The sequence below is a fragment of the Odontomachus brunneus genome, unplaced genomic scaffold, assembly GCF_010583005.1.
Source record: "Odontomachus brunneus isolate Ranch 3 - 2012 unplaced genomic scaffold, Obru_v1 Obru_scaffold_002, whole genome shotgun sequence".
Taxonomy (NCBI): Eukaryota; Metazoa; Arthropoda; class Insecta; order Hymenoptera; family Formicidae; genus Odontomachus; species Odontomachus brunneus.
In genome coordinates, this window is record NW_022639452.1 from 3,057,770 (window position 1) to 3,074,543 (window position 16,774).

Here is a 16,774-nt window from a genome sequence, read left to right on the forward strand (position 1 = left end):
TTTTTTTTTTTTTTTTTTTTTTTTTTTTTTTTTTTTGAAGTTTTGGTGATATTTGTAGCTCTTAAAAGAGCTGATATAAAGCTGAAAAGGAAAATAACAGTTATGTGTCCAATAATGCTGTGTTTATCGATAGCAATTTACATTCCTGGCTTCCAGCATCCTGGCTGCTCCATCGTGACACTGACACCCGCGTAGACACGATTCGATCGAACGAACACGTGTTAAATAACGCGATGCCGACGAGAGGCTAATTAAGTGTCTCAAAAGAGACGAGATATAGTTCAATCACCCGAGGCGAACGATAGATGACGCACTAACACATGTCCGCGATACGTCCACATCGGTCCGGAACTAAATGGGAACATCCGGAGAAGCACAGATGTAAATTCGACCGTCTTGAAGGTCCCAGATGTTTTGATCGCGTCGAGAAACAATAGATAATGGAAGAGGAGGGGGACGAGTTTACATTTCTTGCTAATTATTCTAATATTTTCGCGTGTCGCACGCTTTTTTGCTAAACAGAATGTTGCAAATGCTTGAGAGCAACGTCGAGAGACAAAAGCGCCTAAAGAAACCAACGCGATAAAAACAGACAGAGCGAAACTACAAGCATTAAAAGGGGACATTAGTACTTTCGCGAGACTTATAACAGATTCTGAATTTCGATTCGGGGTCTCGCGCATCGTTGCGCAAGAGACGAACGACTCTCTCGTTCCTTTCATTCTTGCCTCGCTTGGTGGTTCCCCGGGGTTTCCCTGCGACCGATAATGCGACATGCGAATAGCTTCATCGGGACTTTTTGGCGTGTTTTATTCTAGATCGTATTCTTTTCTACTGTTTAACAGTTCCCCCATATCTTTCCTCGAGTGACGCGACTATCATGCCGCGACTAAGGACGCGAGATCTTTTCAATTTCTTTAATATATGCGATGAAACTAAGGACCTTTCTCTATTTGTTAATATTGTATCATTTCATTATTTTTCAATCTTCTATCACAAATTAAAAAGTCAATTGCTGTTAACATAGTTCTCCACGATCTGATACACACGATTGTTTCTGGTACATTAAAGAGATGCTTCTTTTCTGTGGAGGAAGAAAGACGCCTGCATATATTCCAGACGTATCGGAAATTTTAAGTAACAGAACGAAGTCGGAGTCGCGAAGTGAGAGACCGCAATCGCGGACGGCTCGATTTCCGAGATCAATTTTCAAGAAAGTCACGAGAGAGCGCGATCTCGATTGCGAGCCAGGAGAAACGCGAGCGTATCTGCGCGGCGTATCTCCGCAAAAGCGCGCTCCTGAACCAGTCCCGACGACCTTAATACGCGTAGACGATGTCCTCGCGGTATCCTTGAATTGTTCCAATATAGAGCCGCGAAAAATCTCTCTCTCTCTCTCTCTCTCTCTCTCTCTCTCTCTCTGCTTTTCTTTCTTCCTTTCGCCGACAATGCTAGTTGCTCGCTCTCATCAGCGCCAAATCTTTCCCGCTGTTCTCATTTCGATCGCGTAAAAGGGCAAGGTGCATCCGTTTTCGCGACGTCGATGATGGGCGATTGAAAAAATCGACAATAAGCACCGAATTCAAATGCAAAATCAATTGCGGCGCAAAAGCGCGTAATTGCACTTGAAAATTGAGGAGGTGATGACACACGAGAGCGCGATGAGCGATTATAGTTTCAGTAGGAGTGAAGTGGTAGGATTGAAGAGAACATAAGAGAGGACGCGATAATGGCGTGTGTATCGACTTATTTATTGCGCGAACTTCCTTCTCTCTCTCTCTCTCTCTCTCTCTCTCTCTCTCTCTCTCTCTCGAATTTACATCCCGAATTTCGCCGAATGTCACGGGTCATGGACCGCAAATAGGATTCACCCCTCCTTCCTTCCGCTGTGCTTCTTCAGATTATTCAGATTAGAAACTTCGAGTTCTCCTTCTCAACCCCCCCCCTCTCTCTTTCTCTCTCTCTTCCTTACTTGACTCCAACTCACATAAAGCTGTTCACGCCGTTCTCTCGCTCGACGTCTCAATTATTCGTGCCGGCTGATAGGCGATGGAAAGAATTATATCTGATTAGGCGTAAATAACACACGTGGAAAAGAAAACGCGTGAGATTTTCGGGCGTATATTCAGGAAAGCGATGTTGCGAAAGCGCCGAAGCAAGAGCCGAGGGAGCCGATCAGCACGAAAAATCGCGTTATCTAATCTCGACCTGTCAGCGAACCTGTAACGCGCCGACTTGCTAATATTAGCAGCAGCGTTGTCTTCTCTGGTGGCGTTCAAGACGGCGTTTCCGAATTAATCACTTGAAGAAACGCGTCGTCATGTCGTCGCGGACGCGTGCCTTCCCCGCGATTCCCGATTTCGGCTTTCAGACCTCCTTTTACTTTATCCCCTCTCTTTTACTTGATTTTACTTGATTATTACGTTGAGTGTAATTTTTGTACACGTCGTTTCTCTCGCGATTCTATTTCCTCGGCTTTGAGAGAGAAAGATCCTTTTTCTTTCTCCCCCGTCCGTTTTATCTTTATTTATCACATCGAGGGGGTAATGTTTTTTCTTTATTTTTTTCGCGCTTCTTCGGCGAGTCGATGCGGTGTCGCGACCGAGTCGCGCGATGCAGAAGTCGGTCGCGCACGGCTCGGCGAAACGCCATCCTTGGCCCAACTTTATCTGCGACTTTGACCTCTTCGTCGCCCCGGCCGCGCGCGTCGCATCCGCGAAATTACGTACAATTAATTGGCTTAGCACGTTCAATCGCGAACGAGAAAGTGAGATAGAGAAGGAGAGGGAGGGAGACGACTTTCGCCGCCTTTCGGCGATACGAGAGGTGAATAGTTGTAACCTGTTGTTTGCTATTTCTATGTTTACCGACGGTTTCGCCGAGAGCTCGGACTTGCAGCTGCAGTTCGCGCGTCCGCTGCAAGTTGAAACACTTAGCACGCGCGCGCGTAACAGAGAGAGATAGAGAGAGAGAGGGAGGGAGACTTCGAAGGTCGAAATGCATTAAATTTAATAGGGCGAAAGTGCGCGAGCGGACGAGAGCGAGTGATTTAGCGAAGGACTCCGGCGAAGCCGCAGTAACCTAATTCGCGCTTATTAAAAAACCTCATTCGCAGCAGCCGCCGTTTGGAAAATTTTGCGTTCCCGCCGCGACTTCTAATTGGCAGTGCAGAATCGAAAACTCCATTCCATTCTAGATGCACGGTATATCTCGAGAAAACGTGTGCCTTTTATCCCTCGTTTTTTCTCGCCGGAAAGTCGTATTCTATTTATCAAATTCAATGGTGAGGGGTCAACGCGCGCGTAGAAATTCGCCCTGACGACGCGGCGTCGTGCTCGAGCACGCTCGGACTTTTACACGGCGCACACGGTGTACGTGTACAATTAGTCGCGGCTCATTGCGCCGTAATTCACAATTACAGGAAAGAAAATAGAATCCGGCGGGGCGGTTCCCTACGAGAGTTTATTCGCTTCGATAGAAGTTGCTCGTATTCACACGCGCAACGGCTTTTATTTCCCCGCGGCGAGATCGCGAGAATCCGCAACGATCTCGTTGCGGAACCGTCGTATTAAATGCTTAATGAGTTCGGCGGCAGGTTCGGCACTTGCGTATCGGTGCAGCGCAAGCAGTAGTGTATCGATTGTCGCGTGACGTCATTCACAGAGGGAGAACAAGCCCTAGAGAGAGTGTGAGAGAGAGAGAGAGAGAGGGAGAGAGAGATCGACGCTCGTCTCTTCAACTTTGGCCTTTCGATGCTCCGAATATTTGATTCGTAGCTTGTCTCTATACGTGTCGGTGGAATAATTGCATTTTTCCGAACGCGATCGTATACAGAATCGCCGCGAAGTGCTGATGAATAAATGAAGCGACGTGCTGCTCGTCTGTGTCGGTCAATTCGCCAACTTCATCGAGCAATTATCGTGATTATGTATCACACGAGAAACTTTTCGCACAACCCAAAATTTTAACTTTACATTCACCCTGCAAGTTCCTTCGAGCTTGAAGGACCAATGAAGAATCTGAAGAATTAATGGGATCATTATACAAGTTACTCACTTTGATGATACACACAAACGCTCATCTATTGCCACTTTCTCTATTATTGAGCCATAAAAAGACACATTTCGAAATTATTTAATATTTTTCATCTGAATTTAATTTAATTTTCGTATTTAATAATCAATTACATTCGTTCATTTATCATCTAATCTTTATTCTTAATGCCAGTCAACAATTAATATTAATTTGGTAGCTTGCTCAGACACTAAAAAAGTAAGTATGTGAGATGAGCAAATGCTGGATAATGTAGTGAGAGTTAATGAGCGAATGAGTAAAGAAAACAAGCGTTTATTCTCATAATCTTGTTTTTCTATTGGACGGGATTTGTAGCTTTTAAAAGAGCTGATATTAAGATAACTGTAAAGTCAGAGATAACAGTCATGCTGATATCCAGTAATGCTGTCTGTATTTACTAGTAGACATTTAATATTGGACTTAACAATAACAAGAAACAGAAATAAAAAAAGGAAGCGCTGTTAAGAGAAACATTATTGGACATATGAATCAGCACTTACGATATTTATACTAGATTCTAAAGGCCAATATTCACAATTGTAAATTATTCATGATCTTTGATTGAGAACTATAATTAACTACAAATCTGCATTCATGGACTATTATTTGATTAAGCTTGAATCAACGTTTCTTCTCATATGCAATAATGCAACAAACATAGATTGACGAATAATCGGAGATTAGTGAAGCTAAAATTGTTTGTTAAAATTACTAAACGATGACAGACTATGAATGTCGGCCCGAATTTCGACTCGGGCATCGGTAAATCCGTCGGATGTCCGCGAAAAACGGAAACCTGCGTAACGGATGATTTGACATACCTTGGAAATGCTCGATATATCGCTCTGCTGACGTCTCTCTGCGTCCTCCGTCCTAAGTCCTCGACCCAGTATCCTAATCCGTCGTGGCACTGACACTGACACTCGCGCGATTCGATCGAGGATGCACGTGTTTAATAACGCGATGCCGAAAAGTTCAATGAAACATTTCAATCATTCGAGGACAAGAACGTACACAAAGCCCGTGGTGTACGCGTCGCTCGCCGACTCGGGATGTACTGAAAACACTCGGAAAAGTGCGCGACGCACAACGGTGTGTTGGTCGCTTTGAAGGTCCTCAGGTGTTTTGATGTGATCGCTCGGCGTTCATTGACGAGCGATGACTGTTGATGGGAGGGAGCTAGCTTACACTTTTTGCCGATTGTTTTGATGCTCTCGCGGAGCGTCGCACTTTTTTCTCCATAATCGTGAGCGTTACATTTCCCATGAAACGTCGGCTAATATTGCATCGGATTCTCGTCGACGCCGCGTTAATTAACGCGCGTTTCTCCGATCGAATCGTATCCACGCGAATGTCAGAGCCACGAGCTAGTATCCGGAGTGCCATAACGGGCCAGCCAGGAGCAGGATGCTGGATCGGAAAGCTAGGAGGATGTAGGACGCCAGAACGTGAGCAGCGATACATCGCATGTTTCTAGATGCATTAAGCGGCTTGGCAGAGTGCCGCGCTCTGTCAATGAATAATAGATGTTTCTTTCATAGATATATCTGTTATTCCACAATGCCAATGAGAAGAAAATAAATGATAAAGAGATCATGAGGAAACAGAATTTGTTATTTTACTTATCCTTATATGTGCTTATTGTACATATCGAAATAATGGAATATTAAATAAATCTGATGTGGTCCTTTTTAAAAGCAATTTATCGAATATGAAATGATGTTCTGTTCGAGAATAACTCGATTTGAAGAAAATAGCATTAAGTATGGCACTTGTCGCAATAAGATAAGACAATATAGCCTATATGGTGTGCTTTGCACACACACAAAAAGATTTTATTCAATTAACCAAATATCTGGTGAAATATGAACGAACCAAAATCCCATTGAAGTTATCGAAAATTTGTTCAAATTAACGAGATTTTGGTTAACCAAACAAAATGTCTGGCTAAACAGAACTATTTCAAGTTAATCTTGTTAATAACTTGATCAGAATTCTTCAATGGTAACTTCAATGGAATTCTGGTCAGATTTTTCACCAGACATTTCGTTAATTCAAACAATTCTTTTTCTGTGGGAGTTGGACGAAAAGAGTCCTGATTTGCGACAAAAACTTTGACTTCGCAGTTGTTCACGAATTTGCTCCGTAAGAAGTCCCGTCGATTACCTGAAGAGAGCCCGAGAGATTCGCTTTGCAAATCTATTGGTACTCCTTCTTCTCTCAGCACACTTAATTATCGTCACTCTTCTCATCCGCGTTTATCGTCACTATTACTCCCAATTAATGCACGCCATTATTATCTTTGTCGTGTAATTACTCGCAATCAGTTGTTCGATAAGTCGTCGTGCGAACGGCGAGCGCAGCGCGTCACCGACGATGATGTTTCGCACGCAGCGTCCTCGAATTTTGAAGTCCGGAGCGTCAGGCCGCGGCGCCGCGCTCCCCGCAATTTTTCACGATTAATAACGTTTAATAATTCACCGTGCGAGAGATAAATTCACGGCTTGCGCTAATGAGGACACCGGCAAAAGAAAACGTCTCGTCTCGCTTTGTCCCTCGCTCGGGGATCACAGACTTGCTCCACGAGCCTCGGATGCTGCGCCCATCTCTCTCTCTCTCTCTCTCTCTCTCTCTCTCTCTCTCTCTCTCTCTCTCTCTATCTATCTATCTTTCTCTTTCTCCTTCTTTCTCTCTCTCCTTCGTGCGTGAGCGCGAGGCGCGTTTAACCTACATAAAGTGGAATCGTGATTGGGCGAAGTAAATGGCGAACGATCTTTCAGATAATCGATATGCACCGCGTCGCGGTCCCGTCGGCGCTTCTCGCGCGGAGAAAGCCGGTTTCATTCGTTCGTTCCTTCGCTGGTAGTTTGAAAAAAAGAAGGTGAGGCTCATTGCGACTTGCGCGCGGCTTCGGCTCGTTGCAGCGACGAATCACGCGCTTTACGCGCGCCCTCAGCTTCGTTTTCTGATTAAAAGCGTAGGCGCGACCGCAATCGACTTCGCGCCGTCGCACGAAGTTGAAAAACGCGCTCTCGCGGAGCCGAGTCGCGAACGAATGGTCGGATTAGCGGGACTCGACGAGACTTATTCGCGCTCCCACGGCTATAAACTATTGAAGTGTAACGCCTCGGCATTATCCAATCGGACGCGGCGCGATTCGCTGCTCTCCTATTAGCGTCGTGACGTTCTTCTATGCGCTCGAGACCGCGGGACAAGTCGTCTCGTAATCTACACTTCTTATCTGTAGTTCTAAAAATCATATCGGTCGATAATACCGCGGCGATCGAACGATCGTCAATGATACGTGCGGGGATCTCCTACTGAACGTGTAGCGAACGCTAGATACTCCTTTCTGACTGCAGGTATCGTTTCTTTTTTTTTTCACTTGAGCGTCATGCATTCTCAAAATTTTTTGAGAGCAATCTCGCTCAAAAGGAGTGAAAAGTGGCAGTGCTTTCACTCGAGGCGAAAATATTGCCACTCGAAATCGTGAATGTTTCATTCAAGTACAGTAGATTCCGACTCTACACATAGAAAAATACAGTTAAGTGAAAATTAACAAAAGCACTTTTTTTAAGTTCTTCATAAGTTCATATATATAAGAATAAGTTCTGAATTCTAGTAAGTTTGGCATTTTAATTAAGAAAATATTAGATTAAAACAAAAAAAGTTTTATATTATTTGTACAAAGAGAGAACAAATTCTTCTTTTGAGTACGATAATGAGCTTTTCTAAAATTTGTGATGAGTATATTTTTAAGACTCTTATCGAGAAAATATCCTTTGTTGAAGATACTGAAAGAAAGGGAAGTAAACTGAGTAATCGCATTTGTCAGCAGTAGAATATTTTTCTATGTGCGTATGAATATTTCAATCGATTATACATATTCCGTGGCGGTGGAGTACATCAGATTCACTCTACAATTTTAGGTAAAAATATTCACTTGATATTTCACAGTAGAGAATTCTCTAAATGAGTGAAAAATCACTTGGATTTGACGGTCCCTCCTTTTCGAGTGAATTTTCACTCCAAGAAATTTAGAGGATAACGTTGTTTTTGCATGAAAAAAAAAGATTTGCTAATATATGGACAACTAAAATTATTAACTGCAGGAGCAAATTTTCTTGCTTTCATAGCAAAGTTATTTAGTTGTGATAGCTAAAAGATTTGCAAGAAAATTTACTCCTGCAGCTAATAATTTTAGTTGTCCATATATATATAGCAAATATTTTTTTTCATGTGCTCGAATATCAGAAGGGCGTATTTAGCGTTTGAAACGCAGTCCAGAAATGCTTTTGCAGGTTTAGAATATCGGGAATATCTGTCTCAGACGGTGATCTGACTCAGATCTGTTTCGCACGGTGTGACTTTGACGTTCGATCTTTCCGGCGTCTAAATTTGGAAGTTACATACCGTCGTGATAAAAATTGCAGCTTGTCCATTATCCGAAAACAACTCGATAACTACCGTATCGAGAGAATTCGCGTAAGTTGCAGCTGCGGGTGCTATTTTCGCGCGGGTTTACAAGGCAATATCGAAAATTAGGAAGGAAGGATCAGTTGGGAAAGTGCACACGTTGCTCTTTTGTTCGCAGGGTATTATCAGCCGGCTGGTCCACTGATACAGCACCCGCCTACCTTACCACCCGTTAAAGGTCCACCTCCGGAACCGACGCCCACGCCTCCGCAAAATTCCGAGGGTTCCGATGACTTGGTGGCGACCTCCACGACCTCCGGAGGCACGAGCAGTACAGGTATGTCGCTGATAATTGAAATGACCTACGCAACAACGGTAGTCAAAGGGTCGCGAAAAGGGAAGCTTCTTCTCACGCTATTTGCTCGAAGAAAGCGAAAGCGCGTGTAAGATGCTGCGGGATTTTTGTTCAATTCGAAGAGATTTTTTACGACAACACGAGAAGATTATTCGAGGAAGAGCCACTTAAAAAGATTTATGAAATTTTCAAACGAAACTTGATTAGAATTTGTTTTTCACAAGAAAATGGGGCACTTGGATGTTCGGAAAAAGTGGGTTGGCCAGCTAAATCTCGCGTCGGGAATGAGAGCTTCGATATGAGTGGAGGTGGAATCGCGTAACACGCTCGGTTCGCTTTTAGGACGGTCTCTACGTTTTACACGTCGCTTGGATTTCGTTAGCTAGTCTTATCGAGCGGATCTGCCGTTCTGGCGAACGTCGTCGCGCGTCTCGCCGGGGCACGCTATCAGATCTCGCGTTTGCATTAACGATTTTATCGTGTAAACGCCCGACGCGACACGATTAACCGTGTCGGCAGTGCATTAATGAGCGCGCACGTGTGCGGGCTATTAAGTTTATGAGTTATATTGGCACAAGTTTCAGCCATGCTTACCGGGAGGGAAAAGCACGCGGCTCGATTTTCGCTACTCTTTCTCGCACTCTCACGTACGTTCTTTCCCTATCTCCTCACATCCGGCGACGGTATTCTCACGCGAATTTCGGCCAAATGGTTAGTTTCTCGAAAAGTCTGCAAGCAGTAGATATAAAGTAGATTTCCGCGGAAATCTGATTTCTTGAACACTTTTTACATTTTAGCGAAGAACTGCGGTTAAGATTTCTCGTACACTGAAAGAAAAAAGTATCTAAAAAATATTTAGATATTTAGATATATTCAGCTATTAATCAAATATTTATCTAAATCTGAATTTTTTTACTCAAATGGAAAAACAATTGGTTTGGTTTTAAAAGCTATACAGAGAAAAAAATGCTCGGAAATTTACTTGTGGGATATAAAGTTTACTCACACAGAAATAAACTTTATATCTCACAAATAAATTTTCAGGTATTTTTTCCTCTGTGTAAGATTGAAAAAAATATATATTTTTTTATTTGAAAAGTATTTCATATTAGTATTGGTAAATATGTTACTAATATCTACCGAAGAGATATTTTTTATTTTTTTAGATATTTTTCTCTCAGTGGAGAGAAATCGTGTACCGTGAATAGCATTCGCGCATGTGTCGTGCGAAAACGTCAAGATTGAATCGTGAGAGGGCACTTTTCCCGCGTTTTCCAGCGTGTACAACTCTCGGCATGTCGCACATGGGCGTGTGGTATTATAGATATTAGCGTGTAATAAGCTGTCTCTAAATCACAGAGTTGCATTGACGTGAGCTCGCGTAGCTAATAGCGCGAGCACTCACGAGTTAATTGGACGGAGATATCGGCGTGTTCGATAATATATAGCGCTCTTTCGCTACCTTTGAGCACCATATCGATATCGCGGCAGAGTATACATGTGTGTACACGTGTGTACATGTACGTGTAGCTGTACGACACATCTACGCACGAAGATTACTCCGCAGAAAACGTCACTGATAGCCGGTGTTATCAGGGACACGGATATGCTTAGTTCTCCATTGCTGGGGAGCGGTACACGAGTACCGATGTGTAAGATCGTTCTGCCGCCTCGACGATAGCGATGCTGTCGAATACTCGATAAAATTGATTTGTCATATTTGCATCGTGAACAAAATGAAATCAAACGGACTATTCGCTCACGCTAATGGCAATCTTTCGACATCTCTTTTTTACTTCTGTTCGAAGATTGAGGTCTTATCGTCGATCAATCAATTAGAGGAAGAGAGAGAAGGGAGGGGGGGGGGGAAGAGAGAGCAATTCCGTGATCAGAGGCGATCGTTAGCAACGAGTTATATTAATAAATTCAATCATCATGACCAGAGAACACCGCTTTTGACGAGGAATACCAGCGATATTTCCCATAAACCGACACGCACTGCGTCCGTTCTGAAGCGCGATGCGAAATTCGGACAGCCGGAATTGATTCACGCGGCTTTCGAGGCCGCGTCGTTGTGTTCCCGCCGAATTCGACGGGATTCGACGCGAGCGGGAATGAATGAACGATCGTTTGTTACAGGTGGAGGCTTTTATAGGGCATATTGCCCGCAGTACTACGGCACGCCGCCGCAGTATCCGGATCTGTGTTATCCGCCGACGTATTCACATCCTCACCCTCATCCGCCGCATTACTACAAATACGCGCCCTACAGAAGGTAAGAGATTTATTTGCCCTTCGTTATTATGCGTCACTCGTTCACTCGCTGTGAGATGATACAAAAGAGGGAGATCGCGAATTGGTAGCGCGGCTGTTTGGCCGATCGGTTCGGGCAATTCGTCGCGCTATCGCGCGACGAGTTTCGCATTTTTGAGCAATATTAATGGTTTCCTTTTTCGTTATTTTTGAGTGCCGATTCTGAGCTTCTAAAACACCTACATCTGAATCGCATCTGAAACCTACGTCGAAAAATGCGCCGGTTCACTCTAAGGTTTGGATCTGAAGAATCAGCAATATGACACGTTAGATGCAGAACCTTCTTGTGACACACACCGATTAAAATAAAGAAGATATTTTCATTAATTCTTAGACATGTTTGATGTAAAAATCCGATTCTGAAAGTTCAGATTGCCGAGAAGTCCAAGCGCCGAAAACATGGCGCGTCAGCTGCAGAATTCTTTTTGTAACGTTGAAACAAAGAGCACTTCACTCTTGTTAATTTTTAGATACTGATTTCAAATGTTCGTTTTGCTCACGTCCGGAGTCCGCGCGCGGGAAATCGCGTCGTGTTCGATGTGAAAATTCGACCGCGAAAGTTCGGGTCGCCGAAAAATTTGCCGAGCACCGACAGCAAAATCAGAACTTTTTCTGATAAAGGTCGGTCTTTCTGCTCGATTTTTTAACGCTTCTATTTTCGACCGTCCTGAAATTTATTCTCGACGCGGCTCGCTCTGCTCGTGTCACTACCGAACTACCTGTGTGCTCGCCATGTCGACTGTTCCTTCGCACTATTCCCGTCGTCGCTCGCGACTACACCATCGTTCGTCGACTGCCGAGTGACACGCATTTTGTAAGGAAAAATATTTTTCCAGGCAATACTATGGCTATCAAGAGTCCGGTGGGGGAGGCGGACCGCCTGGCAGCGGGGCCGCCGGGGGTGGCCCTGGAGTCGTTGATTACCAGCCGCCACCGCCGCCCGGCGAATATCCGTTGCCACACTATTACACACACGGGGCATATCCCCCGCCCCCTCCGCCGCCGCCACCTCCACCGAATCCGGCATATCTGCATTCTCAGGGAAGACCTTTCGTAGACCGTAAGTATTTCTATCTATCTATCTCTTTCTTACTCTCGTCTCCGTCCCAACCTGTCATTTGTACGAAGAAGCGCGTACGAGAAAATATCCTGACAAAATTCGGAAATTTTTACAATACGGAGTGGCACCTTTGTTCAGACTTTCTTCGAGAATTCTTTTCCCACAAAAGAGCTCATTGCTATGACGAATCGTTCAACTCAAGTGAGAACTCTGCTCTTTACGATGTATCGTCCGAAGGTTTCTAGGTAGTGAAATTTCGATGTCTATTATACGCTATACGAGCCGAAATTTTTTAATTGCCTTGAATTTAATTTTTATCTTATTCTGACACACAAATGTAGATAAAAATGGATCTTGTTAAGCACGCCGACGAATTTCTTACGCGTGCAAAATTGATCGCTCGCGTATCTTAATTATTGAAAGAATGAAGTTATACAACAGGTTTGCTTCGAGCCAATTTTTGTGCACGTGTAAACGAGTTTTAAACGAGTCACCGCTGTTCTACCCTCTTTCTTACCCTTGTCACTCGCACAAAAAGAGCTGGTAATTACAGCGTCCATGTGACTGAACGGACAAAACACTCGACCCAAGAAAGGATAACTGTATGTGTGTGTGTGTGTGTACTTTAGTTCGAATCTCGGTTGTGACCAGATATTTTTTTGAAACTACTCGTTTGAAACGGATATTATTTACCACTGCAAACCAAAGTCATGTAAAATTCGTTCCAAAATTGCTTAAATTTCTTCTCAAAGCTGTCTGAATTTTTCTCTAAAAGATCACAGACACGAAAATTCCAAGGAATGTCGTCATAATATCAGTGTCCTTTTCATTGCCGCGGCTAATGTTGACAATTTAATTTTACTAAAAAAATATTAATAAAAAAAATCTCTTAGGTTATCATTTTAGATATATGACATGAGTATTTTATTAGAATCCAAATTTTGAAGTGTTTCAAAGAATTAAGTCGCGTTGATCGATGAAATCGTGGAAAACCGGGCTTTGTCGCCCCGACAAAGATAGAAATTACCGAAAGGAAAGGAAACAAGCCGCGTGGTGGCGCGTTCTTCGCGGCGACGGCTCTTGTTATTCGGGAAACCGGCATTCCAGAGACACCTAACAGTAACGGTACTTCGCATCGTATCATCGTGCGCTCCGTTAACGCAATTATCGTTGTCGCAAGAAAGCGCAGCGTCAGATTCACGCCTCGACCGACTCGACAACGCGTGGTATCGCGCGCACTCGTCATCGTCGTCTCGTGACGGTCCACTCCAATGAAGCCAAGATACGCGAGCAACCAACGTGGCAGTAATGCCAAGGACCGAGGCCAGAGATCAGGCTTGTATTCTAATCAAGAATTGGAAAGTTCCGTCTCGTCTTTGGGTGGGATCCATTCTGATCTTCGAGGCATTTAACTAATTCGGTGCAAAAGATTTGTCATTATTTCAATTCTCGTAGTAAGTTTGGATATTGAAAGCAAAATAGAAAATCTTCCTTGAATGTTGGAATAATTTTGTTTTGATAGACATGAGAAACCTTTCGCATAAATCTAATAGCTGGAATGTTACCTAAATTACGTTACCTATGCATGAAAGATGCTTCGAAGCTTGAGGAGCTCCTAATAATTTAAAATTTGGTTACATTAGTTGGAAAAGGAAAACTTCTATTAACTATCGGCATCGTCAGATATTTTCGGCTTTGCGTAATCTGGGGATATCAACAAAACCATGGGCCTGTCATACATGGGATAATAGCTACCCCACGTCTTATATTTCGTTATATGACTGTCACAAAAGTCAACAAGATCTAAAAAAAATTATTTTTCCATCGAAACGCCAGATTTCAAGGAACTCATCTATAAATTCATCTATATTTATCTATAGAGAAATATGAAAACGAAAGTAGTTTGGAAAATATGCTAATCTCGCAGTTGATAATTCCCAAAATGGCAGACCCGCAATGTTTTAAGGTCGATCTACACTGATCGTATCGTAACATCGTGACATCGCAAAATCATTGCATCGTAATGTTCGTGAGTGCTGACTGTCTATATAGCTTCTTACATGTGGCTGGTGTTGACCAATGAGAAATAATTAACAGTAGCGCACCGAAACAGTATACATAGTGTTGTTTGTTTGACAATGGAAGAAAGAGTAGTACAAAAGTATATGCTTTTAATGATGAGTATAATTACTTTTTGTATTATATATATTTTTGAATTATACAACTCTAGCTCATCGCTGATTGGTTGATCGTAGCAACCGTTGAAGCTTGTGAACGTTGAAGCCGTTGAACCGTAGTGTCGTAGAATCGTTGAAGCTTGGGTTTGACCAAACTTCTATGACGAATCACACGACACTTGCGACGCTACGATACGACCAACGTAGATCCGTCTTTACCTGAGGCAAAATCTAGTTTGGTAACCTTGGATTAAAGTGTACAATTGACGAAGAGCGAGAGTGAGGGTAGAAACTGACTCGTTTCCCACACATACGACTGCACTCAGTCGTGAGGAGTCCTTCACGTAGTGTACAATGTTCAATAAGAATTGTCTACTATTTACTCGATGACGACGATGAGACGGCATGAAAGCTCGAGATTTCGCGACGACGTCCGCCACGTCATGAAGAATAAATGTGAGAAGTGCGGTAATTGCTCTTTGTAACTATTTCTCTCTCGCTGATTTGTTATCAAACGTATTGGGAATTCGATCATCATGTTTGAATACTGCCTGTCAATCGATCCTCGACAAAAACACTCGCCGTGACAATCCAGTCGCATTTCGGGGAGTTTGAAAAATGTTATCTACGGCAGCGCGATAAGAGTGGGATAACGGTTCGCTTTGTTCAGGGAACATGCCAGCTTAGAAACCTAGTGAACGGACGTGCGCGTGTAGAACGTCTCGCAATAAAACGATACAATATTAATCCCTCCACCGCGAAGAACATACATCCACGTCTTGAGGAGAAATGACCCACGAAAGACGCACGCGTACACCCGACAAATTTGGCTCAATATGACACATCTATTTTTTCGTTGGATAACATTTATATCGCCAAAATAAAAATTCATTGTCATATTTTATTCCGCTTTCTTTTTGCGGCCGATACGCAAATATCATGTCAGATGACGTTCAGTCGCGTGGCGCGGCGAAAGGTTGAGATAGGGTTGGAGATAACAAAAGGAAGCGCGGAAAAAGAAAGATAACACGAGAGAGAGAGAACAAAAAGAACGAAAAATTGCACAAATAATAGACAGACACCTACTCGACGAGTTTCTTTCGTCGGACGAGGGCGGGAGGATCGGAGGCGCGAGAACCGAACCTCGTATGTGTGGCACAAATTCATCGTGACTTTCGTTCGCGACGCAGCCTTTCAGGGATGTCCATGCCCGATGCAATCGTGTCCAAAAAACGTGGATACTGGGGCCCTTATTGGTAATGGTAAGGGAGCGCCAGTGATATCGGGGACCGGTCCGTCATTGCCACCCAGTGCTTTGGTAGGTCCGCCCTCGCCGGCGAGGGGGTTAGCCGGGCTTGCACCCCCTCACGGTGCCAACGCATGGGATACGGAACGCGTCCAACTCAACGCATCGCACCGCAACCTCAATCAGAACCAGCCGACTTCGGTCCCGCCGTCGCACAACCTGGTCAGTGGGCCTCACAGTCGCCCTCAGGGTCAAGACTGTAGAAGTAGTAGTAAGGTGCGTGTATGTGACTCTCGTATAAGCATCCATTCGGTCCATACGCCTGTTTCCCGATCGCGGTCCGTCCGCGTATTGACTCCTCTCGCCAGCGGATTCGGACCGACAGGTTGAACGCGTCGCGCGTGTTTAGATTACATATCGAGTGTACACTTGCCGGCAGAAATAACCTTGGCGCGCGGTGCAGTTAGGTTACTAGTATTTTGCAGCTGTGCACATTCGTTCTTGGACATTAACGCGAGACTATCAGCGATAGATTACCGTTTGGACGCGTCATTCACGCGCTTCTTTGATCCTAAAATAATCTTCTTCTTTTACAACTTTTTTTACATTCTTCTTCTACAGCCTCTCTTTACATTAATGAATCAATAATGTGTACGATTAAAAAATTCGAATAACTCAGATACGTCGCACGTTACGGTTACTTTGCCGATTAGCGTATGATCAGAGATCGTATTCGGCGGACGATATTTCCTCGGCGAAATTCCATCGCGTGGAGCTTTGTATCTTCATGTGCGATTCTCGCGAATTTCGAATGTCTCGGTAATTGAGTGTCGCGGTAGAACAGCGAAAATTTAGACGCTCGTAACGAAGGTTTCATTGTCTCTCGCGAATTCAATAATTCGCCACGTACTATCGTGAGAACGATAATTTTGGTGGAGGGAAAATCGTCTCGAAGCACGATATAGAGAGATCGGACATCGCCCTGTCGTGCATGTATCGGTTTTCAGATGCGCCCTGTATGCAGCGTGATCCTGTCAGCCTGAATAAGCATTGTAAATTTGTCGAATAGATTTCCCGGTTGTCGACACACACACAGAGAGAGAGAGAGAGAGAGAGAGAGAGAGAGAGAGAGA

At 43.9% G+C, this 16,774-nt stretch overlaps 1 protein-coding gene across 2 annotated transcripts in view; it reads left to right on the top strand.

The window, feature by feature from the left end:
• LOC116841448 overlaps positions 1–16,774 on the top strand; it is a 171,281-nt gene that overhangs the window by 143,001 nt on the left and 11,506 nt on the right. For both annotated transcript variants that reach the window (XM_032809399.1, XM_032809388.1), the window contains exons 5-8: positions 8,669–8,827; positions 10,985–11,120; positions 11,995–12,218; positions 15,586–15,917. In XM_032809399.1, the coding sequence (XP_032665290.1) occupies positions 8,669–8,827; positions 10,985–11,120; positions 11,995–12,218; positions 15,586–15,917 (851 nt within the window). The remainder of the gene's footprint in view (positions 1–8,668; positions 8,828–10,984; positions 11,121–11,994; positions 12,219–15,585; positions 15,918–16,774) is intronic.